At 49.8% G+C, this 13,966-nt stretch overlaps 1 protein-coding gene and 1 long non-coding RNA gene across 10 annotated transcripts in view; one reads left to right on the forward strand and one right to left on the reverse strand.

The window, feature by feature from the left end:
* Positions 1-1,043: 1,043 nt before the first annotated feature.
* Positions 1,044-3,464, reverse strand: LOC135245631 (uncharacterized). Its single transcript, XR_010327313.1, has 3 exons — positions 3,187-3,464; positions 2,446-2,758; positions 1,044-1,867 (listed from the first exon to the last, which is right to left on the reverse strand). It is a non-coding gene; the product is annotated as an uncharacterized LOC135245631 (long non-coding RNA).
* The window catches only part of nrcama (neuronal cell adhesion molecule a), a 60,304-nt gene continuing 49,006 nt past the window's right edge, over positions 2,669-13,966 (forward strand). For all 9 annotated transcript variants that reach the window (XM_064318762.1, XM_064318763.1, XM_064318767.1 and 6 more), the window contains exon 1: positions 2,669-2,802. In XM_064318762.1, the coding sequence (XP_064174832.1) occupies positions 2,753-2,802 (50 nt within the window). In that variant the 5' untranslated portion in view covers positions 2,669-2,752. The remainder of the gene's footprint in view (positions 2,803-13,966) is intronic.

Genomic DNA, 13,966 nt, shown 5'->3' on the forward strand with positions numbered 1-13,966 from the left:
GTGTTTGGAAAAGCTGAAGAACCTGCCAATGGCAGAGCTCCCAAATGGAAGCTGAGGGGATCCCCTCTCCCTTTCTCTCTCTCCCTCTCTCTTTCTCTCTCTCACACACACACACACACACTCTCTCTCCATTTTATTCAATTACATTTCATAGTTCACTATTGACAGGACAATCTGCAGTGCTAGCAGCACATATACAAAGCAAGCAAATAAGTATGACATGACATGCGTGAGGAATTATAACAATATATTTATAAAAAGCCCCTCCCCCCCCCCCCCCCTTGTTATTTACGCCCCCCCCTCGTTTGACAGCCCAGAGCAGATGAGCCGGAGCTCGCGCCGCAGGCTCATTGCTCACACCGAGAGAGGAGAGACGACGGACCCCCCCCCCGGTGAAACCCGGAGCGCATTTCGTACTTCAGCGGCGATCGAGACGAGCCACGAGCGCGTCGCCGTCCCGCCGGCCCGCCAACCGCTCATGCGCGACGCTGGCATTTCGCGGGAGGCGGCTGGAAATCCCATGGTCCTTTGCGGCCCGCAGAGAGCGGCACCCCGGGGGTTGGGGTTGGGGGGGGAGGGGGTCGGTCGCTCCGCGCACGGCGGACCCGTCGTAAATCTGGACGAAGGTGGAAAGAATAGCCGAACGGGGGGTGGGGGGGGGACTATTTTTCTCCCTCAGTCTTAATCTCCCACAGATGGGCCTCTCACTCGCTTTATTTCTGTAGCTTCGTTTCAGACCCGTCCTCTTATTCTCCCGAGAATCATCAGTTGTGTGTGACAAATTTAACTTATTACCCATTTTATACCATTTCTATTCTTACCTTAGCTTATCTACAGAGAAAATGTCACTACAAAACATTTCCGATTGTTATTCAGTAAATACACACTCACACATATGTATGTATATATATATATATATATATGTGTATATACCAGTGGTCTCCAACCCTGGTCCTGGAGAGCTACAGGGTCTGCTGGTTTTCATAGTGACTCTACACTTCATGAATCAATTAGAGCAGTTGATTACACAGTTAACTCACCTGGTGTCTTGGGTCTCAACTGGGTGCTGATTTTAAGGTGGAAACGAAAACCAGCAGACCCTGTAGCTCTCCAGGACCAGGGTTGGAGACCACTTGGTATATACGTATGCATATACACATACATAAATGTGTAGTTTTAAAAGAAAAGATTCCTCCTACGAAAGACATTGCTGGCTCGTCTTTCCTTATCTAGTGTGAAAATTGATGAGGACGCCTGAGTGAATGTTCAGATGCTCGGTAAAGCCCCCTAATGTCTGTGGCAGCCGCTGTGACTCGTGGGTTTATTGCGGGAGTCATCATGAACCATCTGCCGGGCCTCTTATCGGCATAGCGTGCTGAAATTGCTCAAGTGCCCACGTCCTCAGCCCTCAAGGCAAGGGAGCGCCATCCGCAGCGTATGCATGTATCTAAATGTTATTCGTAAGCGTTGCAAAACCCCTATTTGTGTGGACCACGGATTTTACTCCCTGTACTGGGCTGATACTCTGTCATTTGAAGTGATGTACAAAATGGGGGAATGCCTGTTGAACTCCTCGGAAAACCCTTAATTGACCTTTGATTTTTATTTAAAGAAGAAAGAAACAGTAATGATTCAAAACCAGAACTGCCACAATCTGTCCCGTACACAGCATTTCTGTCAGTGGTTTCCTTGGCGACTAAACCTGTGGTTTCGTTACTTGGCACCAATCGAAACGAGGCTGGAGCCAAGGCCCCTCCCGCCCTTGGCGCGGGCCGGACGAGGCTCTGACTTTCGGGATTCCCTTCCGCCGGGAGCGGATTCGGCTCTCGCCCCCCCTGCAGAAGAGAACGTCTGATCCGGGAGCAGCCTGGGACGAACAGCAGGAGAGTAGCATCAGAGAAGAGGCCTTGTGACACCACTCTGACCTTTGACCTCCCCAGCAATCTTTAATCAGAATGAGTCTCAGAGCAGGAGGGCTGATCTGGGATCAGGTCTTCACTGTCCCTGGCCCAACCGTATCCACCTTATCCATTATGAGTTAGAAGGCCAAACTGTTCCTAAATCAGCACCCACCCCCCCCACCACCACTGAGATGCTAGGTGAAAGTAGCCCCAGATGCCATTGGCAGAGGAAGTCACGCACCAGATGACATGTTCTCCACGCGCGGGCAGAGGTCAGAGAGGGGGAAGAGCTTCCAAATCAATGCCATCAATAACAACCACAACTAGAAAATATTGAGTTCGCAAAAAGCTTCCTGTTGTTCGACACCCCAGTGTAAGTAGCATTTTCCACTCTAAAGCCAGCTGTGAAATTATAGCTTTTCATTGGCTCTTTGAGCCCCCCCCCCCCCTTATCCAGAAAGGGCCAGTGTGCACCCACACTGGAACCCCAGCTCTAAAACATGAAACACACCTAATTAAGAAAAATTAACAGCTTGTTAAAAACCTGGGATTGCTGTTGAGGTTGGAATGAAAACCAGCATACACAGGGGTCCCCCAGGACCGAGTTTGAGAACCACTGCTCTATCTCAAGACTGCCGAAGAGTGCCGCCGCACATTTCTGAACATTCCGACAGTATCCAATTTGGCAAAAAAAAACGGTCCATTTTTTGCAGCCAGCATCCCACCCGGTGTCGCTGCAACAGCGCCTGCGCAGAGCGGAGACGACGAAGCGGGGTCAGAGCAGAAGCAGCGCGAGCCAGAGAGCCGCACGGAGAGTGTCGCGAGCTGGGTGGCAGAGCACGTCCACGTCTATGTACCTGTGTGGGGGGAAAAGAAAAACCGTAGCAGTTTACATAGAACGGTGAGTTTATAAGATTTTTTACGTACCCAAATCTTCACCGAGGGAGTATTTAAATGTATTTTAACCTAGTTTCATTTGAATTGCCCTGTTTTACAATTTTTAAATGCGCATTCGTTGCTGAAGATGCCTAGGAGAGCGCTTCCAGTTGTGCCTTTCCCCATAGCAACCAATGATGTCGTGTGTAGCCAATTTGTTTTCATCTGTCGTCTGATGAATTTGGCGAATTAAAAGATGTGTTTTTGAAAAACAGTAGCCGAACAGCGGATGTTTTCAAACGTTCCACTGCAAACAAGGTCTCAAGAATCAGTCACACGACTTTTTGTTTTTTTCGTTGTTTCCCCCCCGTGTGTAAATATTTGTTCAGCTTTTCAATGCATCGCCTACATTTAGTTTTAACTGCGTGTTCCACAATATTTAGTTGTTTAATGTTGACTGTGTATTTGTATGCATTGATGCGTAGCCTAATATCAATAGAATAGAACATTTAATCGGCATTTTGCGTGCAGCTGCATCGTAGCTGCTGGTTTATATATCTTCAAATTAATTGTAATTATTCTCATTAATGCCTTATGAAGTGTTCACTGGTGCGGTGCTGCGAGAGTACCCCTGTTATTGTGACTCGTAGTCACTCTTAATTGAAAGTAGCCTAAAAGCTGGGGAGTTGGACGGTGAGATGACGTCATGACCACGGCAATCAGGTGCGGTGTCACACCTGGGTGGGAATGCATTTTATATAGGAGCATTACGGTGTGTAATTAGGCTGTTGTATGAGTCCGGTGTGCGTACGCTCTCCACAGTTACAGCGAAGCGCGGACATGCTGAGCCGCCCCGCCCCTAAAACTGGAGTCCGCGTTTTGTGCATAAATCCCATGTTCGATATGATGAAGCTTTTTTTTTTTGCTGCGGATTAATTTATTTTATTTTTTTACCGTGTCTAGAACGTTCGTGCAAATTGCTGGCTGGTCCAGATGCTTTTCGATTCATTCAACTGATTTCCCGTTGCCGTATCTGCTTTGTGTCACACATAAATTTCAGTTTGATTTTCTCGGGCTCTTTGATTTTGTTGACATGCGAATTCTTGACTGATTTACCGAGCGTCTTGTCTTGTACCTACAAGCGCGCCTGTCTTTCAATCCCATTCGTTTAGTGTATTTTTGGTCCCTGAAATAGACGTGCGTGGGCAGCGACGCCGGATGACAATCTTTGATGTGAATAATCCGTTGGAATTGTTTCGGCTGCTAATTATGTCCCGGTTGCCATGAAAGAAACGGTCTCTTGTTAATCGACCTGCATCTAATATGCCATGCATGTTGATGCTCTATTAGCCGTAAGCGTGAATTTGGCGTTTCTCTTTATGAGAATAACTTTAATGGAGTCGGGTAATTTGTATCTCAGTGGAGTTTGACTTTATTTTACTTGATATTTTTGTCATATTCCAGAAAATAACAAAAAGTATAGTTTGAAAACCTACACTGCAACACAGAATGATTGTCATTTTCAGTTGATTGTTTTCAGTTGTTATGAAAATTGGGATACGCTCTTCATGATATGTATTTTTGACATTAAGGCTGTTTTCTGAACTGAATGCAATATGAGAGGAAAAATTAATCCGTTATGCAAGTGCTGCACAAAACTGTTGGGTAGCCTGATGTGATGCATTGCTGATGAGGAGAAGCATTTAAAAATTAAAAATAAAACAACATTTTTGTGGTGGACAGTGAAAGCCCAGTGTGGAGTGTAAAGCAGAAATATTCCCAAGCTGCCCCCCCTCCCCTTCTCTTAAGACCTCCTTTCACTAGCCCCCCACCCTCTCCCACAAGACACCCAATCACACGCCCCGCATTCTGTCATCTCCCAGGCTTGGGTCAAAACTCTCATTAGTACAATGTCCACAGTGTTGCACATCATGGAAACTCACATCTTTTTTTTCTTTGAGTGGCACGTGTTCTAAAAGCAGCGTCAGGTGACATTCGTGCCAGACGTTTGAAAACTCCACGCGACAGGGTAGTGGTGATTACCCCGTGCTCAAAGTGACCGCTGTCTGTTGGTTCGGCTTTTGGTGATTGCCCACGGTTGTTTAACACGGTTCGAATAACTACACGTGAGCATTTGTCCTGTTAACACCGTAGACATTTTCCCGTAGACTAGATGGACAGCTAGACCTCAAACCGTTAGCAGAGAGCGTTTTAATTGGCCAGAGCCAGTGACAGACCTCCAGCGGATAAAACCCCAGAATTGAAAGATGCTACAGATGACCTAGATCCAGTCAAGTGTTATGGGAACGGACAGCACTGTGAGGAAACGCACTTCCCTTGCGATATGAATGCCACTTGTGTTGCAGTGTAGGCTGGGATGTATGCAAAGCTATGCTGTCCAATGAGATCAGTTCTTGTATATTTTTTTATTTATTCATCTGCCTGTTTTATTATTAAACACGTTGTCATTGTGACTCATATGAACATGACCGGCAGTGACAGGTTATGGTTAAAATAGCGTGAAAAATGTCTTGTCAGGGTGGTTGCTAGATACTTTTGGGGGTGTCATGTCATTGTTTTTTTACAGTATTAAAAATGTTTCTGGAAATGTATTTTGACACCTTTGAACCTTATTTTCAAATTCTTGCCTGTTAAGTCTAATATAGCACCGATTGCATGCCGTCATGTTGTATGACTTGGTAATAGTGCACCATTGCTCATAAAAATTACAAAGGGGGAGAAAACAATAGTATATACAAATGCTTCAGTTGGCTGCAGTTGTTTTGTTTTTGTTTTGTTTTTTTGTATTTTTTGGCTGGTTAAATAAAAGGGAACAGTCTGGTAAATGAGGCACAGGGTGGTTCAGTGAAAGAGGCGCAGGCTGGTAAAAGAGGCACAGGCTGGTGAATGGGGCACAGGTTTTTTAAAATAATGTCCAGTTTATTGGTTTATTTTCAGGTAAAGCTGCATGTTGTCTTTGATGATGGGATATTGGAATTTGCGGCAATAGGCAGACTAGGCAAGGCGAAGGAAATGAAGCCACAGTTAGAACGTTTTCCCTCGGGCATGTTATCTGTTCCTCAGAAACAAATTAAAGCTCTTCTTATTGCTGTATATGATGAGAGACACGGCAGATCTGCCTGAAGCAGGAGAGAGCGCAGCGTTACTGATGAATTAAGGGTATCTGCCCATCAGTGAGTCTTAATGGAGCAGCGATCAGCAACTCACGGTCCTCGAGGGCCGAGGACTGCCGGTTTTCCACCCTCCCTTTTCGCCTGGGAGTCAGGTGCGAAGACAGTCTGGCCAATCAGTGGCACTAATTACCCGGGAGGAAAGAAAACCAGGGCTGGATTTGGATTCGAGGGCCAGAGTTGATGATCCCTGTAACAGAGGTTACAGCACAACTTTTTTTTTTTTTTTAAACATGAACTATTTCCCATGCTGCCCCGTGGCCATTGTTAGCTTAATGTGGGGTGCTTGTTGGTACCAAAATGGAACACAAACACTTGAAGGAGAATTGCATTTCCGAAATGAATCCGTCAGCGTCGACGGGAGGTTTGCGGTGGTGAGTCAGTCGCATTTTGGCAGGCCTTTTTGGAATGAATCGGGTGTTCAGCCATTTCGTCTTTTCAACCGCTTATGACTCCTGCGCGTTCCAGCTGCCAATCAAGCCTTAGAGCACAAGTGTTGTTTTATACAGGAAATCTCAGTCTCGGTGCCAGGCGTCCTAAATACGTCTGAAACAGCTGGATCCCTCCCGCTCACTCTCTTTTTCCCATCATCCTTTGCTGTGAAACGGATCCCCGAGGGCTGTACCGCGTGCGTCCCTCCCTCCCTTTCACGGGACCCCCCCCCAGCCAACCGGCGTCTCGGTGGCGACGACAGGATGTGACATCACGCTGCTGTTTAATCGATTGACAAACGACCTATCGGGGGGGGGACCACGGTAATATTTCGGTGGGATTCTTGATCCTCCCCCCCATCCGCCGGCCCAGCTCGCCTGTCCCACGCGACGCGCTGGGCGGGCCCTCGGGGGGCGCAGTGGGCGGGCGTGTCCCGCCGCTCGGACGCCGGATTCGGCGGAGGCTGAACGGCGACGCTCTTGGCGGGACGGGGAGCACGATCGCCGCTTCGCGCTCGGCTGGTCGCCGAGCCTCGCGGGGATTGCCGCCGCCCCTCCAAGCGCTCTCCCGCACAGCTTGCAAGCTTTCTGCTGTCTCTCAGGCCTCATTCTGCCAGGCTTGTGTTGAATAATGCCGATTGGTTGGAAACTCCGTGTTTTAGAAAACGGGCACATTTTAGAAACTCCGTTTCCTGCCGGTGCACTGAGCTTGTGATTTAGAGCTGCACAGAACCGAGCTCAGTGTGTGTGTGTGTGTGTGTGTGGTGTTTGGGGCCTGAACCGCACATTATGCATAGAGCCTCTTAGACGTATGGTTATGAACTCCCCGTGAAGTTTCGCTCGGAAGCCATCTTGAGATATTGTCCCCGTTGGTAATTTCGCTGTGCTCACGTTGGCCGTTAAAATGCTCACAGGGTCGTATGCGATAACTCCGTTTGGCCTGCCGCGCTAGAAAGCGGTTTCAGCGAGGAGCTCGGGGGTCTTTTTCCAGGGGTTTTTTTGTGGCGAGCGGTGCAGGTCTGCCGCAGACTCAAAGCTTTCCTCTGTGGCCGGTGAACTGTGATGGGAAGCACTTTAATGAGACTCTAACGAGCCTGACGGACGGGCTGGAGGGCGGAGCGGTCGGCTCTGGTCGCTGTCCTGTACTCCAGGCCCTTATTCGGGTCACTGGGGCAAAAGGGGGGGGGCGCGGGGTTTGTTAGCAAAGGAGAACGTGATGTGCTCGGGACGTCCCGCGAGGTTGTGGCGCTTTTAAAGCGGTCGATGGGGATGAGCCCCCCCCACGTATTGCTCACCGGGTTCGTCGTGTCCGGAGCACACCCTCGTAGGGGGTGCGGGTGGGAGCAAAGACGGCAGATTCGGATCTCCCCAATTTATTTAAAAAAGAGAAAGAGAAAGAAACTGGGAACGCTCCCCTCCAGTGCAGTCTGAGGAGCGCTGGGTTCAGTGACTGCACCCGCCATTGTCCCGCGCGCTGAAAGGGCCGGGGCTGGGGGCACTGTGTACCCCAGCCGAATGTTCAATGGGGGAGAGCGGAAACAAAGGAGGCCTGTTTGTGCCGTACCCCTCTCTTTGGGCTCTACCCCCCCCCCCACCCCCACCCCCACCCCTCCCTCCAATGCTGAAGTGGGGGGGTTGTGCTGGGTCGGGCTTCGGAGGCCTGCACAAAAGGAGCCCGGCGTTCCGTTGCCGTGTGAACGGTGGGGACTCCCCGTAGTGCCCCCCCCCCCACCCCTCACTCTTCCCGCCAACCTGCCCGCCACGTACGCGGGAGCCTCGGGGCGGTGGCGGAAAGCTCCGGAAGCTTCCGCACTGAGGGAGGACGATTGCGCCGCGTTTGCGCACAGACTTAACCCCGCCCCTTTTCACTGGCCGGACGACTCGGAGTTGTTTGTTTGTCCAGGAGAGTGTTACAGTGATGATGTCTTTTTGTAGGCCAACGCGGGCGTTTCTTCCGCCATAGTTTCCCTCGGCAGACTTCTAATGCTTTTCTCCCCCCATAGGGATTTCGTTTTCTGCATAAAATAAGGTCGGTGGTGAACGTAAGCCTAAGAGAGTTTCACGTTTCGTTCTACGAGACACATTATACCCATTAATATCTCAACTGTGAATTTCGAAGCTGTTATGTATTTAAAAAAAGGATGTCGCTAACAAGTTGCTATATCGAAACTATGGTAGCTGTCGTGCGCAGGCGGGCTAGTGTGGAAACGTGAGAAGGCGAGCTGTTGCTTCACATAGCAACGGTAGCAGCTTCGTTTAAGCCACAACTTTTAAACTGCTTTCAAGCGTTCTCCTTCTGCCAAACTCCTGGGCAGGAGGTGGTGAAGGGGAGGAGACAGGGAGGTGAAGGAGAGGTGATGTCACTTTACCAGCTGGAAAGGGGGGGGGGGCGTGAGCCTGTCATCCAGCTGGTATCGTGTACCATCAGAAACCAAAGGAGGTCTACCGTGGATTTAAACCCGTGGCACCCGCTGACTGTAACACAGAGAAGCTAAAGACCAGTGTCAGAACATTTCCTTTCAAATTCAAAATGGTGGCGGTTATTGAGTTTTTCGAGCGGTGGCGATTTCGCAGTGCGTTCAGCACAGACTTCCGTTATGGGCGTGAACACATTAGCACGATAGCGTCTCAGTAATCCGCATCTTTGGTGGGGAAGCCCCTTCGCTCTGTTATAGAGGCCGGATCTCCTCTGTTAGACACGGTGGGGAAGGCCGCGGTGAAGTAAATTTGACAGCTGTGGGAAATGCCTGCCCTGGGAAGCACGGACCTGCAAAGTCAATGATCACCAGAGGCACGTCGTGCGGATTAAGGACTGTGTTCATTTTCCACGTCGTGAAAAAGTGTAAACGGAAAACAACACAGTCACCACCTCCTTGAAAAGCGCGTCGTCTAAAAAAAGGAGCCATCTTTGTTTCGGTCTTCATGATGATTAGAGAAGATTTGGGTCAGAGACCCATCAGAATCATGAAATCGGTACTGCAAGCCAATTTCTCCTCCCCCCTCCGTGGTCAGCCACTGAGGGGAAGGCGTCGGGGGGCCATGTGACTCGGACCGAGTCGAAAGGACCAATCGTGTTCCCTCCTCCAGACATGCGGGCATTGGCGGTGTTTGCGGGGAGCGTAATTTATTCTGGCAGCTATGACCGATTCTTCATCCTGGCAAGGCCCCGCTCCAGAGGGTAGGCTCTGGAGAGCGTGAAAGGCGCGCTTTGGTCGATGCCGTTGTTTTGCGTTCGCGTCGTCAGGGAAAGCTGGCGCGCCGCTCGGCGCCGCCGCGCATGTTTTCGCACTCGAATTCGGCGCTGACGGATCGTTCAGACGCGAGGCACGGATTGCGGTGGACGCCGGTGGAATGTAACTACGCAGCGGTCGAGATGGTCGTGTTTGTTTTTGAGAGGACCCGAGCGCGAACGCCGTTCCCCCAGCCCTTTGTATCGCTGGGATGCTCAGACAGGGGAAACGGCTTTGTCCTCGCGTTGACATGTGAGCAATATCAGATCAGTGTCTGTGGGGGGTGGGAGACTAATTTGATTATGATGGGCCCACACCAGTGGCTGCTGCTACATGTCTGAGTTCACAAAGAGGCCCTGTTCTTTAACCCTTTGAAGAGCAAAAAAAAAAAAGTCTCAATCATTATTGTAGAACTCCACTGCTTTCAGTTACCAGTAGTGACTGTGACATCAGCATTAGAATGTTCGGTTTAAGAACGTTCTAATCGCATATATTTGCGATCTCACGCCTCACAGGGTTAAGAGTGGCTCTGCTGGCTGGAGGGCTGGCGTTGCCTCTGAAGCGAACGCGTCCAGGCCGGGCGCGGCCCGCGGGGAGGACAAACGGCCGGCCGTCGCCACGGCGACTTCGCTCAGCGGCCGCCGACCGCCCCGTTAAAAGCGCCGTCTGTCTGTCTGCCGTCTGTCTGCTCTCAGTGGAGCGGCCCTGCACTGAGGACCCCCCATCGTTAAAGTTAAAAAGGCTTACATTTAAAACATGTCCTCAAATCTACATATAGTCATTGGATATCAAGGCTTACCAAGAAACCCCCAACAGTACCTTCAAGGACCCCTAGGGGTCTGCAGACCCCCTGTTGAAAACCTGGGTTTTAAACACTTTATATTTGAGGGTGACACAAGCAGAAAACGTGGCAAAAGACTTAACGGACAAATGCCACAACCGCTCAGAGAACCGATAAAGTTTTTCACCACGGTTCTGTACTTCATGGACAGATCTGTCACCCCCTTTTTTGGGTTAGCGTAGCACATTTCTCTCATTGTAGTGCTTCCTGGAGAATGAATATCAATATCCGCCCCCGTAAGGCTGCCCCACCCGGGACCTCCCCCCCCCTCCACCTTGCCCCTGTAAAAATGAGTTAGGCGAATCGGTCTTCTGTGCGGACTAAATGCAATGCGCATCTCAAACAGAAATGCGAGACTTTACATCGGGCTCTGTTTTTGTGCTGCCTCGTTGAGAGGCCATTCACTCCCAGGGCCTTTGAAGCTCGCCTCTTAATGGGTCCCGACATCGAGTCGGGGTGCTGGGGAGTCGACCGAGCCGAAGAAAGGGGCCTCCTTGTCATTGTCGTTTGAATTTGGGCTTGTCTGGAGCTCTCTTGGGGAAGCTACCCTCCCCCCCCACCCCCCAAGTTTGCCTGTTTTTTTTTTTCGCTCCTTGAAGACACCAGACTGTTGCTAAGAAACAGGGGCCTGCCATGTCTGAATGTCTAATTTAGGAAGTAAAGGAGCCTCGGTGTGGTTAACTCACTGATGGACGCTCGCCCAGTGCCATCGAGGGTCTCAGTTTCCCGGAGACCTCCTGGGACAGCCGTACGTTCACTGACAGAGTGGACCCCAAGAAAGGCGCTACAATGAATTTTGAGAATACTTGATTTTTGATTTTAGTGGCTTTAACTAAAGATCCCCAGGAATGTTAGTGTCACTCACTCAGTCTCTCTCTCTCTCTCACACACACTTTCTCACATTCACGCTCTGGCTCTCTCTGTTTCTGTCTCTCACATACACACACACACACACACACACACACAGGTGCTCCCCAAATGAACGCCAGTACCTGCTTCTTACTGCTAAAAGGAAACGAGGTGCTGAGGTGCAGATCCGCTGAAGCAGCTGCGGCACTCTAATGGGACCCCATTACGGCTCCAGCTCTTCCACCCCCTCCCTCAGACCCCCATACAAAAACCGCCAATGCAGACCCTCGGCCATTACGGCTCTAATAAGCATAACCTGCGAGCCTAGCCTGCTCTTAAACTGCTCTATTTCTGCAGCTCTCCGTTTCTGAGGTATTCTCCCAGCGCTGTTAGCTCAGCATCTTTCCGGGAGCGAGAAGCTTTCTCCGCTCCAATCCCGGAGCTTACGGAACCAAATGGAGCAATCGCACCCCGCGCGAGAAGATTACCCCCACCCCCCCCCCCCCAGACTCCGAAGCCCGCGGGAAACCGATGACACGCTTTCTTTACATTTTTTTTAAATGCTTCGGAGGCGTTTGAAGACTGTGCCAATTCTGCCAACCTGAACCAACCTGTTCTCGTCTGCACGCTCGAATGGTAAACAAGCAACCTTCACGTTTTGTTTTTAATAATTCCTCTTGGCAGGTGTCTCTAGTGCGTTTGGGGACCGTTAACTCCACTCTGGAATTGACCTACATTTTTTTTTTTGGCACATTTTTTTTCCATTGTTTTTTTAGCACTCAAACCTAATTTTATATTCTTATTAGAGGGAGCCAGGAAGCTTAATTGGCTTGTGTCCACAAAGGATCCCCAGTGGAACAGCGGAACACTGCAGGCTCTGTGATGTCACAACACTTCCCTCTTTTGGTGAAGTCTGTGACACCTGTATAACTGGTCATTATGCAGGTGTCACTGCCAGCAGAATTGGCTTTCAATTACCAGTAGTGATTGTTGCATCAGAATTAGAATGTTCAGTTAAGAACATTCTAATCACACATTTGTGATCTCACACCTTAAAATGGTAAGCAAGAAAGGCCATAGCACAGACACAGATAAGCATGTTTGTCCCTTCTCATACTGCACCATAAAAGCCTCTGCTTGACTCTTTATGTAGCTGGGAAAGCACAGATGGTCTCTGGTTTTGTGCTTTCCCCCACAGCTTTATGTAGCACTCACAGTTACAACTATATTGACTCCTGGCCCAGTTCACAAGAAGCAAAATAAAGTCATTGTTTGAGATCCGCTCGTTCTCCCCTGAAAGCCCTTTATGGCCGCGTTGTATGAAACGCACCAGGAGACGGACTTTGCCCGCTTGAAACGGCCCGTTTGATCCTAACCGTTTGGTTGGGGGGGGGGGGGGGGTGGAAGGGGGAAGGTGGGGGGTCACTAGAACGACAGAGAGGAAATGCCAAAAAAGACATGGCTGGCATTGTGGAGACCCTCTGGCAGACGTATGAAATATGGCGGGCTTTGATGATGCGTACAATGTACTGGTGGGAGGCTGAGGGCAGTTTCCATAGTTCAGCGCCTGGCAGCGACCACTACAGCTGAGCCGCTGGTGAAACCTCAACAGTGCCATTCGCTAGACGCAGACTTGGCCTGAAAGACTATTTGAATAATTAGTTATTTTTTTATTTTAGGGGAGGTATTAATATTTAGGAGACTGAATAATGTCTATTCTCTGTGACTCTTAATGTGGCAGGCCAGGGCGATATGAGTTAGGGCTTTTAAAATAGGCCGGTACTTTGCATTACAATGGAAAGCAGATTATAGCCGCGCAGGTTGCCATGGTAATGCTTCTTGATTGACGGCAGGGGACCTGAAGGACGTTGGCTTTCTCGGATTTTCTCTCGAAGCAGCAAAGTCGCCAAGTTTCTCTGAGGAAATGTTGCCTGTTGGAAAAAGGCAGGAGCTTCACTTTGTTGTGGCACTGGTGTCACATGCTGGTTGCTATAGTAACTAGTTGGTTATAATGGGTATTTTTCAGATCAGAGATGTAGGCAGTCGTGGGGGTGGGGGGTGGATGGGGGTGTGAAATATTGGAGATAAATGTGTAAGTTGATTGTGAAAAGCCAAAACGTCCTATAAAAATCCAAATACTCCAAATACATCTGGAAAAGTAGTCATACACCACTCCCTCCCAGCCTCCCAGGTTGACAGATCAATCCGGTCGGAAGTTCATCACTACAGTCCGGAATTTGGAACACTGCCCCTGAATATAATTCCTGGCTGTGACTCTGATTGTTCTGACCTGTTAACCTAAAGCTTTGCTTCAGCAGGTTTAGTTCATGTGCACCTTTCATACCCAAAATGGCGTTTAATGCACACTAGACCAGCGAGAGCTGACGGGCACTAGAATGGCCACTAAGCCCGTTTGGTCTCGATCTTGATCTTGATCTCCGGGAACGAAAGGGAGGGTCGCGTGGAACCGCCGTTAGCCTTCGACTTCGTTAGCGCACCGTTTTTTCCCCCCACACCAGCGGGCGGATGCTTCCATTGCACGGGCACAGTGACGGGCGCGCGTTTGCTTCGCGGCCGGCGGCCATTTTGTGTTTCTCCCCCCCCCCCGCCCGTTCCAGAGGAAAGTGCTGAGGCGACGATTTTTTTT

This window comes from Anguilla rostrata, chromosome 19 (genome assembly GCF_018555375.3).
Source record: "Anguilla rostrata isolate EN2019 chromosome 19, ASM1855537v3, whole genome shotgun sequence".
NCBI classification, from domain to species: Eukaryota; Metazoa; Chordata; class Actinopteri; order Anguilliformes; family Anguillidae; genus Anguilla; species Anguilla rostrata.